This window comes from Panthera tigris, chromosome B2 (genome assembly GCF_018350195.1).
Source record: "Panthera tigris isolate Pti1 chromosome B2, P.tigris_Pti1_mat1.1, whole genome shotgun sequence".
Taxonomy (NCBI): Eukaryota; Metazoa; Chordata; class Mammalia; order Carnivora; family Felidae; genus Panthera; species Panthera tigris.
The window spans coordinates 16,608,041-16,624,762 of NC_056664.1; the positions used below are offsets into that span (position 1 = coordinate 16,608,041).

Here is a 16,722-nt window from a genome sequence, read left to right on the forward strand (position 1 = left end):
TATTGCTCAAGCTTGGGATCCAAGCTTGGGATCCAGAAGTCACAGTTACAAAAAAGACCTCCATGATGTTCTCTGTTCGTGAGGGAAGAGAGCGTGGCTATTTTTTTAATATGGCTCTAACTAATGTATTTCTAATATCCCAAGACGATGTTTTTTTTTTTGGTGGGGGGAGAGGGGGTTAAGAATGGCACACACTGAACTTTATATAAGTGAATCTGCTAAATTTTTATTTTTATATTTTTTAAATGTTCATTTATTTTTGAGAGAGAGAGAGAGAGAGAGAGAGAGAGAGAGTGAGTGGGGGAGGGGGAAGACAGGGGGACAGAGGATCCCAAGCAGGCTCTGTGGTGACAGCCGAGAGCCCAAAGTAGAGCTCGAACCCATGAACCCTGAGATCATGACCTGAGCCGAAGTCAGAGGCGACCCAGGCACCCCCAAACTGCCACATTTAAAAAAATTTTTTTTTAATGTTTATTTTTGACAGAGAGAGACAGAGCATGAGCGGGGGAGGGGCAGAGAGAGGGGGAGCCACGGAATCCGAAGCAGGCTCCAGACTCCCAGCTGTCAGCACAGAGCCCGACGCAGGGCTCGAACTCACAGACCGCGAGATCATGACCTGAGCCAAAGTCGGACACTCAACTAAGCCACTCAGGCGCCCCCCCAAACGGCCACATTTTTAAATGCAGTTTCATTTTTTCCTGTTAAATTTTGTCTTACATCCAGCCCCTCACTACAGTTGGCCCAATCTTCTTGGACATTGATCCTCATCTATCTGAATTGTCAACAAATGTCTTCTGTAATTTTATTGAGTCTTCCAATTAAAAAGAACTGTGGTCAGCTTGGTAACGGGTACTGTGTGTCTACCTTCATGCTCCCGGCGTTACTTCCTTTCCCTCTCACTTTTCTGTCCTGTTATTGCCAGTTCCTGAGCTGAATTATTAGCACATTAAAGAAAGGACTCTGACCCACCGGGTGCCCTTTCCACTTGAAGAGCCCACACACTTCTTTTTAATCTTTTAAGTTTATTTATCTATTTTGAGAGAGAGCTGAGGAGGGACAGAGAGAGAAGAGAGAGAATCTCAGAAAGAATCCCGATGTGGGGCTTGAACTCATGAACTGGGAGATTATGACTTGAGCCCATACCAAGAGCTGGACGCTTAACCCGCTGAGCCACCCAAGTGCCCCGAGCCCACACACTTTTAATCATCTTCAATTCTGTCCCTTGTTCTTCACAATATTACCACGGCGTTGCTGGGTTCTTGCTAGACCACTGAAACACCGTCGGCTCCCTTCGTCTGGATTCTTCTTCACGCTTCCTGCACCATTGCTTACGTGCAACGCTGTTGTCACACAAACTTTTTAAATACCACTCCTGCACCAGCATGATGAAGATGCAAAACAATGAGAGACGCAGCCTTCTTGTCTATAAAATGGGAGAATAATACTTGCCTCGGTTAAAATGAGATTACATTTTTTTAATGCTTATTTATTTTTGAGACAGAGAGAGAGAGAGAGATAGTATGTGAGTGGGGGAGGGGCAGAGAGAGGAAGAGACACAGAATCGGAAGCAGGCTCCAGGCTCTGAGCTGTCAGCACAGAGCCCCACGCGGGGCTCGAACTCACGAACCGAGAGATCATGACCTGAGCCGAGGTTGGCTTAACTGACCAAGCCACCCCGGTGCCCCTAAATGAGATTATAAACAGGACATAGTAGGGATAAATCTTAACCACATCCTCTCTGTCGGTGATGTCCTTCCCTTCTATCGTTTTGGCTTAGTGAAGTCCCTTCGAGGCCACGCTGGAATGTCACATGCTCCATAAAGCACTCCCTGATCAATTTAACCAGGAGCTCTTCCTTATTTGTTCTAATGCTCTTGGTTATATACATATCCCCTTACTAGTGGACGCCTGAAACCACAGAGTAGTACTGACCTCTATTTACGATGTTTTTTTTCCAATACATTCATGCCTGTGAAAAAGTGTAACTTATCAATGAGGCACATTAGAAGATCAACAGGAACTAATGATAAAATAGAACCATTGTAGTATACCAAAATGGAAAACAGGTGTGTGGTTGCTTTCTCTCAAAAGATCTTCCTGTACCATATGCACCCCCTTGTGATGATGAGAGGGGATGGAGGGAGGTGAAAGACACGGGCACCACTACTGACCTGCTGGGGGTGGGCCAGAGGGAGACCACCTGCTTCTGGGCCGAGGTAGGCTGCGGTGACCGAACCCGTGAACCCGCGGAAGGTGAAGCTCCTTCGCCTCTTGAGATCCTCTGCGCCTTGTACTTGTTCTACTAGGACGTAAGCTCCTAGAGAATAGATGCTATTTAGTTTGCATTTAATTCCTATCTCCAAAGTGCTCTCTACATTCTCGGTGCTAAATATTTGTGGAAAGCCGAGCGAAGCCTCTTTTCCACTTAGGTTGGTTCCCAGACACAATTTTATTTATTTTAAAGTTTATTTATTTTGAGAGAGAGAGAGAGAGAGAGAGAGAGAGTGCAGGAGAGTGAGCAGGCAGTGGGAGAGAGAGAATCCCAAGCAGGGTCCGAGCTGTCAGCAGACCAGGCACGATTTTAAGTCACAGAGTCATCTCAGCTATTTTTATTGTACTGCGTAGCATTATCTCTAGAGCCCCAAATCCCATCCCTTCTTCAAAATACAGCAGTCCCTAACATAGACAAATCGCTAATTACTGCAGATAAAAACTTTCTTAACTCTCAAAATGTTTACAGTCTGTGGTTTCTAAGATACGTGTGGTCTGGTATTATTCTCTAGTTTATATGGCCTAAGTCTTAAGCAAGCATGCTCCTTTGGGGTAGAAAACGTGCTTTCTAATTTCTTTTGTATCTTGCATAGTATTGGAGTTTGTTGGTACTTACTACAAGTGCTGGGTTTTGGATGCCTAAATCTGCTTCGGACCTGAGCCTGGTTCAGAGGAGAGGGAACACCAAGGAGTGGGTTATATCTCTGCTTTAACTCTTATGTCTACAGTGCCTGCACAGAACCTTGTATGTATTCAAGGTTCTAGATGAACCCGATATACTTAAAAGCCTCATGACTTTCAGATTACATAATTTGTAGAAAAAAAATGTTTTACCAGTTTTGCTTTAAATTTCTTCTTGTAATGACGGCAGAGAGTCAGGGTCATTAAAAGATAAATATATAAATAATAACCTTCATTGACGGTTAAAGAGATAACTCCAAGTCATGGGAAATCAGTTCGGCAGAAGATTCTTGTCTTAGATTTAATATCCCGTGTTTAGAATGGATAGGTAGTTTTGAGACAAAACTACTTTAATAAAAGTCACCTTTTGGTGTGGCTTAAACTTGATCTCAAAGTGTAAGCTTAAAAACAGAAAAGTTAAGAAGCTCATTGATGTTATATTTTGACCTGAGCACACATCAAGAAATATCAACAGTCTTCCAACAAAAATAATGAACATCTCCATAATCCTTGTTAAGCCCTATCATTTAAAATTCAGATTAGAGATTAAGAGTATTATTTATACTGTTTCTGTGAAGTGAAATGAAAGTCACAGTTGTATTAAAAAAAATGAGAAACAAAACCTCTACATGAAATATTATCAGTTAATTATCATTCTGAAAACATTAAGTATCATTATAGCCTAAAGTTGAAAGAATGAAAACAAGTTACTTGAATGTCACTGATGTCCATTAACTCAACATTTTCATAAAATGGATCTAGCAACTTTTGAAAACTAGAAAGATGAACTTTTTTTTTAGAAGTTTTATTAGGGGAGATTTATTTATTTTCTTTAATCTCTACCCCCACCATGGGGCTCGAACTCACGACCCTGAGATCAGGAGTCACGTGCCCTACCAACTGAGCCAGCCAGGCACCCCAGACCTTTGGCTCTTTAGCTACAACACTTCTGAGAGTGACATTGCTGTGGGTTCATAAAAGAAGATACTGAATTGACTCACATTATGCTTTTCATAAACGCATAACTGTTTTGCTAATAACATCATCGGGATTTGCTATGGTCATTGTGCTCTCGGTCTCTAGTGACCTGTCTCTTTCATGACAGTACAAGAGAGTAAGTCACATGTAGTCTCACTAGCTGTCTGGATTGCATCATTTGAAAGTCACGCATATTTAAGAATAACAATGCTCCTTAGGAAAAGATGACTTTGCAGAAAGTGTTCAACATTATTTCCTTGTATTTTGTTTACATAACTATTTCAAAATATAATGGCTCACACTTAGGTTATAATGGCTCAGACTTAGGTAATGTTTCTTACTTAGCTGTATATTTCAAATGCCAGCAAAATATTTGCAAGCCACATTAGAGTACTAAAGTCACTAATATTAAAGGTATGTGTATAATGTAATGAATCTTAAAAAGTCAAGACTGCAAAAGAAGCTTAAGATACATGGCAGCATTAGGTAAAATTCTCAAGGGGGCATCCAATTATATCACAACATTTGGTATTTGGTTAAATGTAGGAAAATTAAGAAAATTCTCCCTCTACAAACTAAAAAGAAAAACCCAATCCTGAAATTCTGAGCATTACTTTTGAATTTAGAGAAGTTATACATACCTAAAATGTGATTACACAATAAAAATGTTACACTGCTTTAAAATTTTTGGCCAAGTACAACAAAAAGTGTAATAGAAAGCATGACATGAAGTTAAAACAGTAATTTTGAGGTATTTGATGAATAATGGACTTCATTTTCAACAACCATATTGATAGATGGATATAACAGAAGTTTCTAGGATTCTTTTCAAATCTATCTTGAAATATAAAGTTTGTTTTTTTATATTTTTGAGAGAATTTTGGTACTTAATCTGTCGGTAAGTGTAAATAAAAATTTAAGCATGCGTCAAAAGCATCACAGACCTATCAGAGCCTGCTGTGGCCAGAGTGCCTTCTAGAGATAATTTAGGTTTAGGGCATGCCGACCGAGATGGCAGGTGCCTTTCCCAAAGTCACAGGAAGCGGGGGCTCACCAATAGCAGGTCTCCAAACTCCTTAGAATACTTCCCCCAAACAGTCTGTGGTCTCAACGGCTTCAGAGCCCTGGTATCCCCACAAAGGAGGCCGCCTTTAAAAAATGTGAATGCACTGCCTTCACGATGTGCGACATACTCAATTCCAACGTTAAAACACGTTCTCACAGATCCAGCATCTGTAACGCTTAGGTCATAATGCCAATCGCTGCCAAGGTAACTGAATTTTTTTCTGAATGAGTAAGGACAGTTAAGCTTCCCAGGACAGGAAAGCATCATTTCTAAAGAGAATCACGTAAATAATTCAAAGTCTGAATTTGGTTCTTCTGTAAATCTTGGGCCCTCCGTGGTTCGGTACTGGTCAGAGAACTCTCGGAGCGTAAAAAAACAGGACTTATTAGGAGGGAAAGAAAGAGTCCGTGGCTACTGGACAGACCTGGGAGTGGAGCACGGGCCTCAGCCAAGTTCTCAGGACAACTGTTTTGGTAACTTATTTTCTGCTTACCAGAAATGGTCCCACCTGCATTGAGGAAGTTTGCCCATTCCAGGCTCTGTGCCATATGCATTTACAAAAAGAGTTCTAAGTAGCGAACCTTCTAGGAGTTCATGCCTATGAAGTTACTACTCACAGTTGGGCGGGTTTCACGGAGTTTCGCACGGCAGTAACACCAGTAAAGCCCCCGTTTCTCAAAACTAAGGGTGAGGCTGAGCGTAGACAGAATGTGACCTATGGCTATTTTCGGAACACAGATTACTGATCACCAAATATATAAAGAAGGCACAAGTGAAGCAAAAGTAAAGTCAGTAAACAATATTTTACTGAAACATTTCATGACACAGAAAATCTGTCTGAAGTGTAAAGTTACTGTCTTACACAGGAAGGACAGACCCATTTTCAAAGACTAATATGAATACAATAAATATGGAGTTTACATACTAATTTATACACAGAAACTCTGCCCCACAGCCATAAAAATTTATATTTAACAGTGCAACATATAATTTAATCATTTGATTTATTTGACAGGGTTTTTTTTTTCTTTCTAAACACAAATAACTACCTGGTTTTCATATACATATATAATATATATTTTATGTATATAGATATTCAACAATCTGTACAGCTTCTAAACATAAACTCCTAAAAGGCACAAGTGTCTATACAACATGTACAAAAATGGCTGGAGCGGACACAAAACAACAATTATTGGTCAAAAGTTCATGATTGCACAAAGATTAGTCATGAGTTTATGTCAGAAAAATGTGCTTTAAGGAAAGGAGGGTTTTCAAAGAAACCTTTAAGTGTTATATATAAAAAAAAAAACAAAAAAAACCAAAAAAACACAAAAAAAACCCAAAACCAACCCCACCAAAACCCCAGACCAAACCAAACCCCCCCCAAGTCGAGGCCCACTAGGTGGCGATCACGAGCCTGTCCTCATCGTCGTCACTACTCACGTCGCTGAACTGCGCGGTGGCCTGCCTTCGGGGCGGCGCTGCGGGCCCGGGCACCTGCCCCTCTGGGGAGCGAGTCCGTAGGCCGCAAGGCTCCAGGGAAGCTTCGGGACGCACCTGCAGCAGAGGCTCGGCGGAGGCGGCTGGTTTGCCCTGCAGGGGGGCGAGCTCGTGCCTGGGCTTCACGTGATTCACGGCGGCGGCCTTGCCGGCGTCCGCTTTCCTTGAGCCGTCGGGCCGGCCGGGGTCTCTCGCGGGGGCAGACGCATCTAGAACGTGTGTTGCATTTTCCCGCTGGACTTGGGGGGACCCCTGAGGAGACGTGGCCCCGCCGCCCTGATCTGCGCCGGCTCCCGAAGTCGGCCTGGGGGGCGCCTCCCGCGCCCTGGGTTGGGAAGGGGGCATCTCGGGAACCCCCGGCGGGTCGGCGGGCACTTGACCGACAGAGGGGATTAAAGTGGGCAAGGCAATGTTCAGGATCTGGAGGCCTGGAATGTGCGCCTGAGGGGTGGGGCTGCTCTGCGGGGAGGGGTTTGCGGTGAGAACCTGCAGGCCCACGGCACTGAGCGCCAGCCCCGGCGGGTGCACCTGCGGGGCCACGTTGGCGTTGGCCAGGCCCAGGATGTTGACGGTCTCCACGCCCAGCGACGGCAGCGGCTGCAAGGCCTGCGTGCTGAGGTTCTGAAGGCCCGGCACGCGGATTTGGCCAATGGGAATACACGGCACCACGCCGCTCAATTCGGCCACTCCGGCGGGGCTGGGAGCGCCGGAAACTTCTGCGACCGAATCCCCGGGCGGGCCCACAGTTCTGTGAATCACATTGACGGCGGGGATCGTGAGCTGCATCGGCCCCGCCTGGATGGGCACGAACGTGGAGTACGTGAGGCCGGCGGGGACCACGTGGATTCCCCCGACTGGAACCATGTTGTAAGGTGTCCTGGACTGCTGTTGAGAATGCAGAGGGAGGTGGCTGAACAGATGAGTCTGGGGAGAGGGCAGGCCCGGAGGGGTCTGGAGGGTCACTTGCTGCTTCTGCTCTTGGGCGTCAGGCTGAGGCGAGGCCCCTGAGGGAGCCCCCACTGCTGTGTGCGGGCCGCGCTCGGCGGCGGGAGGGGGTCGTCGCACGCAAGCGGTGCCCTGGAAGACAACAGACAAAACCCCTTTCCAGCGAAACTGCCAGCGTAAAATCTCCTCTTCCTAACGAGGAGAAGGCATGTATATTCACATAAAAATGACAGGCCTGCTAAAAAATGATGTCTTCGTTATAAAAAAGAAATTCCCAACTAAAAAATCTATTATGTCTTTAATCTCTAGGGCAAGGAACAGCAACGCATTTCATGGAATACTTTGCAGTTTTACAAATTTCCTCCTTCCCTTTCCCTTTCCTTTCCCTTCCTCCCCTCCCCTCTTTTCCTACCTTCACCTCTTCCCTCCCTCCCTCCCTTGCTTCCTATGTTTGTGAAAGGTCTACTGAAAATCAGATTTCCAGGCACTGGCAGGTATGTAAGTGATCTGGGATAGAGAAGCTGAGAACACAGGTGACCAGTCTGGAAGTAATTTAATTTAAATATCAAGTATAGTTTAAATATTAATGCAATTATGTTAAATTATATTCATTTAGAATAGCCTATAGAAATCTGAGCTTTCACAGACTTTTTCGTTTTCTCCAGTGTTACCTAGCAAACCAAGATCTGCCACATTCAGAAATAAACCCTATGGCCATCGTCAATACATACAAGACGTAAGAGAAGGTAAGAGACGTTAAAAGGTCAGTGGGATGAATATATTCGGCATAGAATTAAACACTCCTCATGAGCCACCAGGGGTAAAAAGCACCCGGAGGGTGGCTTTCTGCAGGCCCGTGTCTGGCCCCGAGCTGGTTCTCCGGCAGGAAGCTTTCCCAAGCTGTCACAGCAATTTCATCATTCAAGCAAAGTGAACTTCTTGATACATTTTTGGGGGCCACATTAACTTTGCCACAGACACTGGTCGCTGTCGTGTCGACAGGGGCAAAGTGCAAAACGTTTGGATAATTTAGCACAGATCCGTCACATCAATCGATGCCACTGGAAAAGCAATTCAGGGCAAGCGAGGGGGATAAATAGGTCCCAAGAGTCAGGTTCCCAATTGGAACATATATATTTTTAAAAAGGAGTGTAGTTTTAGAGAACCATTTGGTTCTTTCACAGATTTATGTGAAGTAACATGTGACCTCTGATTAAAATACCTAGCAAGAATCCAGGGGGCATAAATAAAGTCCTTTGCCTTTAAATACAACCAAAACTTGTGCTTGAACCCACCGACTTAGCCATAAATTAAAAAAAAAAAAACAACAACAAAAACTTAAGTACATTATTTTCTTGAGCCATGAGGATCCCCCTGTGGGGAAACCCTACAACAAGACATTTACCTGGGTTAAAGTAGTGTTCTTTCCGGCCACAGAACTTCCCAGAATTTCTTCTGATTCAGGGTAGTCTACAGACATCTGGTGACACGGGGACCTGGGCGCGGCCTCAGGTGACCTGGAAGAGTCGACGGGAGCAGCCGTTTCTTCTCCGTCTTTTGCGGCGAGCGGCCCGCTCTTCACCGGAGACTCCGTCTTCCGGCTGTGGTCTGACTGCACCGTGCTAAGTACGGTCATCTTGGTGGGCAAGGCTCTGGGTAGAACGTCCATCGGGTCCGTGTGCGCCCCAGAAAAGCAGTCGGCGATCCTGACGTCCTCCTCTGTGCTCCCAGGATCCTGGAGGCCACCTCTAGACGGAAGATGCTGCGGGCTGGCCGTAACGGAGGGAGCCGCTGACAAGACAGATTCAGCCTGACTGTCTTCATCGTCATCTTCATTTTCGTTATCGTCCTCATCCGGGCCATCCGACTCTTCAAGGTCATACCCAGACCGCTCGAAACCGAATCTTTGCTTCTCATCTAATAAAAACAACCGAGGGGCGATGTTATAGCATGTTTCGCATGTGGACAGGTGCAGCCTTTTATTTTCTTTTAGTTTTTATAAGCTTGGCAATGCTGCGAGGACCGTAACAGAGAAGGGCCCTACTCACAGAAAGTCTCCAGTTTAGCCGAGGAGGGGTGGCAGGGGGGAGAATAAGTCAGTCGGGCCAGGAATCAGACAAGCAGGGCGCTGACAGAGAGTGGCATGGCCAGTACACTTGTCAGGGACGCAGAATGTGAAATGGGCCTCGGGAGGTTAGGCAGGTGAGGATAATATACCAAGAAAATCAGAAATAAAGGCCTCAACTATTTTTTTTTTTATTTTTCAACGTTTATTTATTTTTTGAGTGACAGAGAGAGACAGAGCACGAGCAGGGAAGGTGCAGAGAGAGAGACACACACACAATCGGAAGCAGGCTCCAGGCTCTGAGCTGTCAGCACAGAGCCCGTGAAGGACTCAACCATTAAAGAAGACGGGAAGATATAAAAAATTTGACAGAGTTCAACACAACTCTTCCTGAGCTCTAGCTACTTCTCTGCCTCTCTTTTGAACAAACTGAAACAAAAAGCAAAACAAACTGATGGCATTTGGATGTGTGAGCCCAATAACTTTATTTGATAATTCTATGAAATATGTGAACTGATATTTGGATAGTGTTTTAGAGAGGTTTCCATTGTGCTCTGGGTAGTAATACTCTCTAGGACTTAAGACTTCTCCCTTTTTCTTTTCTTTTCGCTAAGAGAGGTGCTAAATTTTCCTGTCATTTTTTCCCTATGGTAATCCAACTCGCTCCTCACAGGAAGAGGAACCATAACTAATAAGAGTCATTAGTATCAGCCTCATAACGTCACACGGGACCGTGTTTAACAAAGAAGATTCAGGAAGGTCCAGGGAATAGTTTCTTAATTCTCGTAAGATCATGTGGAAACTGGATTTAAATTTTTATCTGTTCAGAATCTCACAAAATTAGAGGTTCTTTCCCTTAGAAAGCTAATAAACTTTTAAAAAGTTAAATGGCGGATGAATGCAACACCTCTACCCCAAATCTCTGGCGCTGAGCTATAATAAAGAAGGTATCAGAATGTATTCAGCTTAGTTGTGAACCATTCTGTCATTTATGCATACTTTTAACATTCTGCATTTATGTATACTTTCTGAGCAGGAAAAATAATAGGGAAATAAGCAACACGTTTGCTTCCTGCATATCCCAAATGGTCTGCGTATTAATTGATTTTACTATTCCTTCTATACTACCAAGTTCTTAGAGAAAAGTCTCAAAGGATCGACACCAAACCGTTGGAGGCTGATTATTTCAAGAGGATGGAATGGACTAGAACTTTTCTGCTGTTGATCTCAAGCACGTTACTTTTACAATTAAAACATTCAAGGACAAAACACATTCATTTAGGTTACTTTAACACATGATTTCATATGCTTTTTGCTTTGAGGGTTCTGCTGGTTTTGCTATGAAATAATGGTAATATCCTGAATCCCACCAGGCGCCCGTGCTAGAGATGGAATGGGTGATTTCTGGGTAAATGGCCTGCCCCCTGCCTCACAGATAGCTCTCCTGACCCCTATCAGATGGTTGAAATTCTAAAATTGGAGTCACTCCCAATTTGTTTTGAATTTGCTCCAACAGTGCCGAGTCAGACATATTTTAAGAGACTGAGGGGAAAGTGGGAAAGAAAATCTAAAGACATGAGATGACCAGGGAACAGGTTACCAGACAGGCTGACTTCACCAGAGGCGAGCCCAGCTCCAAAGTCTAACTAGGGTGAGATGTGCTTTCACTTAAAAATTATTACTCTATCTTAAACAAACAAACAAACAAGGCTATCTTCATATTGATGACTTTTTCAGTATTCCCTATAAAGCTGAGGTCCCCGTCAATCAAACACTCCAAACCGTAAGCAGAGACGGTGTCTGTGGGAAGAGAGTAGACATAAGCCAGCATCATCTGGGGTGTGTGCGATGGGACACTGGCCAGGAGGGTTCAGCTCAACAGATGATAGGCTGGTCAGAGCCAAGTATGGACTGCCCGCGTTGTGTGAATCCTCTGAAGCTACTCTTTCCTGCAGGCTCTGTGCCATGAACCCCATTCAAGTCCTCACAGGAAAGAGTGTGAAGTATCCCCTGTTGTCCAGATCTGGGGGACAGGCGCCGTAGCCAGAGAGAAGGAACAAGACATTCCACCTGGATCCACTTCCTCTCGCTCCTTTAGGGAAAAACACTGCGGAGGGAAGGGCACAAGCACTGCTGCCCTTAGGAACCTAGTGAAAACTTACTGCAGTGGGTAGAGGGGATGAACAGGAGAAAAAACACAGCTCTACTCCTTGAGGAAGGACAAGATTACCAGCTGAGTCCCCCACAACAGCTGAGGGAGTGGTGGGAGAACACAAGCGCCACGGCCCAGAAACCTAAAAGCATGGCGCGTGTGGGAGTCTGAGGCTGAATCGGAACCTGAGGGCATCCTGTCCTCCTCCTCACCCCTAAGTGCCAAGCTAAGACTTTTACATAACGGGTAACAGCCGAAAACTGTTGGGAGAGGGACAGAAGATGAACGGGAATGTGTAGACTGACACTCACTGAGACACCTAAAACTGGGACTGAAATGGGCATTGCCCTCCTAATCAACCCCTCCTCCCCCAAAGACAAGTTAAGTCTAGAGGAATCCGAAGCCTCTGGTGCTGGAAGCCTGCCGTATCTATAACGTATCACACACCTGCAGCCCCACTTCTAACTACGAAAACTCTTGATGCCCACACTAAAGGCCCGGCAGGAGAGGCACACCTGTCAAGAGGCAGGAAGCCTATTTACGTAGTCTCCACTGTCTTACACAAGATGTCTAGCTCTCGTAACAAAAATTACGAGACATACAAAAAGGCAGGAAAAAAAAAACGTATGCAGAAGAGAAAAAGCAATCAGAACCAGTCGGATAGGACACAGATGTCAGAAGCATCAGAGAATTCAAACTAATTGATGGGTTAAAGGCTTGTGGACCACCCGCAGTGTCCAGTGGGAATTTCAGCTGAGAGCTGGACACAGGTGACGGAGAAGGCAGTGAGATGCTACAAATGAAAAACAAAGTAACAATGACAACAAGAAAATGGCCAAACCCAGAGTTCTATGCTCAACGGAAACAGTGTTCAAAGACAAAGGAGAAATGCAGACTTTCTTAGAAAAATACAAACGGAGGGGATTCACTGCCAGTAGACTTACTTGACAGTAAATGTTCAAGGAAACTCTTTGGGCAGAGAGGATACGGGCTCAGAAGGGAATGTGGATCGACACAAAAAGCTGAAGAGTATCAGAAGCAGAATAAGGATTCTTTCTGTAAAGTTTTAATTGCTTGCTCTAAAAGACAACTGAACATCTGCGGCAGACATAATGGACCGGGTGTTTACGGCACCGGGAAACGTAGACAGTATGAAAACAACAGCACAAATAACGGAAAGGAGGTACTGTGAATACAGTTACAAAGTCTCTAAGCTGCATGTGAAGTAATGCAGCATTATGTGAAGGAAGACGACTAAATTTTCTAAAAAGGGGTAAATAACAAAGTCAAGGAGGAGATAAAACAGTCATAAAAAAATGCGCAATTAAGTCATAAAAAGAAAAAAAATAAATAAATAAAACCACACCCAGGTGGCAAGGTGGTAGGTTTTATTCTACTACATGAAAAATAACATTAAAAGGAATTCAAGTCTAATACCTTAATTAAAAGACAGAAATTGCTAGACTGGATTAAGCAAGCAAGTGCCAAGTGTATATACTATATACAAAAAAACCCATTTTAAACAAAGACATAAACAGATTGAAAATAAAGTTTGGAGAAAAGTATACCTTACAACATTAACGAAATCACAGCTGGAAAAACTGTATCAGTATCAGGCAAAGTAGATTTCAGAACAAAGAATACTATCAAGAATGAACAGGAACATTACATCATGATAAAAGACATATAATCCTAAATGTATATCAACTAATAAACCAGAGCCTCAAAATAAATGGGGCTAAAACTGAAAAAAGCAATAAACCAATCCACAATTAGAGTTGAAGATTTTAACATCCCACTCTTAGTAAGTGATGGAACAAGCGTACAGAAAATGAGTGACAACACAGAAGGAAGACCTGAAAAACACTATCAATTAACTAGTCCCAGCTGACAGTTATAGAACATTCCAAGCAATAACACACTATGCTTTCCTTATAAGTATACATGGAATGTTCACCAATCCCTGCCATATTCAGAGCTACAAAGCAAACCTCAACACATTTAAGTAATAAAAGTCACAGAGTAAGTATTCAGATGAAAACAGAATCAAACTAGAAATCAATAATTGGAAGATACCTGAAAATCTTCCAATATTCCAGACTTATGAAACATATTCCTAAATAATCTGTGGGTCAAAGAGTAAGTCTCAAAGAAAGGTTAGAAATCCTTTGAGGTAGATGAATTTATATTTAAAAAAAAAAATTTTTTTTTAACGTTTATTTTTGAGACAGAGAGAGACAGAGCATGAACGGGGGAGGGTCACAGAGAGAGGGAGACACAGAATCCGAAATAGGCTCCAGGCTCTGAGCTGTCAGCACAGAGCCCGACGCGGGGCTCGAACCCACGGACCGTGAGATCATGACCTGAGCCAAAGTCGGACGCTTAACCGACCGAGCCACCCAGGCGCCCCATGTTTTTAAAATGTTTATTTATTTTTGAGAGAGAGAGAGAGAAAGAGCATGGGGGAAGGGTAGAGAGTGAGGGAGACAGAGGATCTGAAGCGGGCTCTGTGCTGACAGCAGAGAGATGGATGTGGGGCTTGAACTCATGAACTATGAGATCATGACCTCAGCTGAAGTTGGACGCTTAACTGACGGAACCATCCAGGCCCTCCTGAGCTAGATGAATATTAAAATATAACACTCAAATTGTGGCATGCAGCTAAAGAAGTGGTTATTGAGAAACTTACTGTATCAAACACTTCTGTTAGGAGAGAGATCTCAAATAAATAATCTAAGTTCTCCCCTTTAGAAATGAAAAAGAGAAACCAAAACTAAACCCAAAGCAGGGAGCAGAAAGGAAATAACAGATATGAGAACAGAAATAAAGAAATTGAAAAAAGAAAAACAGGAATCCAATAAAACAGAAGCTGGGTCTTTGGGGAAAGAAATGAAAAAAAAAAAAATTGACAAACATCTAGTAATACTGGCCAAGGGGAAAAAAAAAGATACAAATCACCAGCAACAGGAAAGAAAAAGGGGATATTACTACAAACCCATAGATACTAAAAGGATAATAAATCTATTAAAAACTCTATTGCCCACCAATGAACAACTAGAATTCAAAATTAAAGATACAATACTATTTGGGGCTCCTGGGTGGCTCAATCGGTTAAGCGTCTGACTTCAGCTCAGGTCATGATCTTGTGGTTTGTGAGTTCGAGCCCCGCGTCGGGCTCTGTGCTGACAGCTCAGGGCCTGGAGCCTGCTTCAGATTCTGTGTCTCCCTCTCTGTCTGCCCCTCCCCCATGTGTGCACGGGCACACAGGTGTATGTGCACGTGCACTCTCCCGCTCTCAAAAATAAATAAACATAAAAAAAAAACCCCACAATGCTATTTAAAATAGCACCAAAAGAATAAAATTTAAAAATGTGCAGGATTTGTAGGTTGCAAATACTACAAAATACTAGTTAAAGAAACCAAAGACAGAAGTAAACGAAGACATCTAGTATATTCATAGACAGACTGGAAGTTTCAATATTGTTAAGGTAGCCTTTCTCCCAAATTCAATCTATAGATGCAATACAATTGCAATAAAAATCTCACAAAATCTCACAAAAAAGCTCAGTTAAGCATCCGACTCTTGATTTTGGCACAGGTCATGATTTCACAGTTTGTGAGTTGAAGCCTCGCTTCGGGCTCTGTGCTCACAGTACGGAGCCTGCTTGGGATTCTCTCTCCCTCCCTCCCTCTCTTTCTGCCCCTCCCCAGCTCACACTCTCTGTCTCAAAAGTGAATAAATTAAACAAAACAAAACAAAACAAAACAAAACAAAACAAAACAAGGTAGCTCCATGGGGAAAGGACAGTCTTTTCAATAAATATCACTGAAACGAATGGACATCCACATAGGAAAAACATGACACATACTTTATATCTTCCACAATCACTCAAAACCGATCATATATCGAAATGTAAAATACACAACTGTAAAACTTCTCAAAGAAAACTGTAGAAAATCTATAACTTTAGGGTAGACAAAGGTTTCTTACGTAGGACACCAAAAGCACAATTAAAAAAAAAATTGATAAACTAGGCAACCTGAACATTCATTTTTTTTCCCTCTGAGAAAGACATTGCAAAAATGAACAAAAAGACAGACATAGATGGCGAGACCACTTCTGCAAATTACATTTTTGACCAAGAAAATATTTCCAGGATATATTTTTTAAAAATATTAAGATTCAACAATAAATAAACACATGTCCCACTTGAAAAATGGGCAAAATTTCTGAATAAATACTTCACCAATACTTTTCCAGACATCTGGAAAACAAGTAGCATATGGAAATATGCTCAATATCATCAACTGAAGAAATGCAAATTAAAACTGCAACGAAATACCACTGTAAACCTGTTAGAATAGTTTTTTTAAACTGTGCTGGGAAGGTCACAGAATAACTCAACTCCCATGCATTGCTGGTGAGACTATAAAATGGTGCAGGCACTTTGAAAAGCAGTCTGGACAGTCTGTTTTAATGCTAAACCTACACCAGCCACATGACCCAGAGATTCCTACCCCTAGTATGAAACCATGCAGAAATGGAAATTTAAATTCATATAAAAACCTATACGTGAATGTCTTTCAAAAAAAACTTTTTTAGCATTTATTCATTTTGGACAGACAGAGAGAGAGTGCAAGCAGGGAGGGGGAGAGAGGGAGACACAGAATCTGATGCAGGCTCCAGGCTCTGGGCTGTCAGCACAGAGCTCGATGTGGGTTCGAACTCGTGAACTGCGAGATCACGACCGGAGACGAAGTCGGATGCTTAACGGACTGAGCTACCCGGGAGCCCCATGAATGTCTCATAGCAAGTTTATTCATATTTGCCAAATACTAGCGGCACTCCAGATCTTTTGGCTGGTCTGTGGATAACAAATCATGGCACATCAATACAATGGAATACTACTTAACAATAAAAAGAAACGAACTATGGATAACTCTTACTTGCCTTATGCTAAGTGAAAGAAGCCAGACCCAAAAAGCTACTTACTCTATGTTCCCTTTTATATGCACTCTGGAAAAGAGATCAGTGGTGCTAGGGGTTGCTGGGTAAGAGAA

The 16,722-nt window shown here is 43.2% G+C and overlaps 1 protein-coding gene and 1 long non-coding RNA gene across 7 annotated transcripts in view; both read right to left on the minus strand.

Moving 5' to 3' along the window:
* Positions 1-1,114: 1,114 nt before the first annotated feature.
* LOC122238349 lies at positions 1,115-5,182 on the minus strand. Its single transcript, XR_006217258.1, has 3 exons — positions 4,985-5,182; positions 2,172-2,317; positions 1,115-1,423 (listed from the first exon to the last, which is right to left on the minus strand). It is a non-coding gene; the product is annotated as an uncharacterized LOC122238349 (long non-coding RNA).
* Positions 5,183-5,635: 453 nt separating this feature from the next.
* HIVEP1 (HIVEP zinc finger 1) overlaps positions 5,636-16,722 on the minus strand; it is a 148,294-nt gene continuing 137,207 nt past the window's right edge. For all 6 annotated transcript variants that reach the window (XM_042985712.1, XM_042985707.1, XM_042985710.1 and 3 more), the window contains 2 exons: positions 8,850-9,361; positions 5,636-7,576 (listed from right to left, as the gene is read on the minus strand). In XM_042985712.1, the coding sequence (XP_042841646.1) occupies positions 6,398-7,576; positions 8,850-9,361 (1,691 nt within the window). In that variant the 3' untranslated portion in view covers positions 5,636-6,397. The remainder of the gene's footprint in view (positions 7,577-8,849; positions 9,362-16,722) is intronic.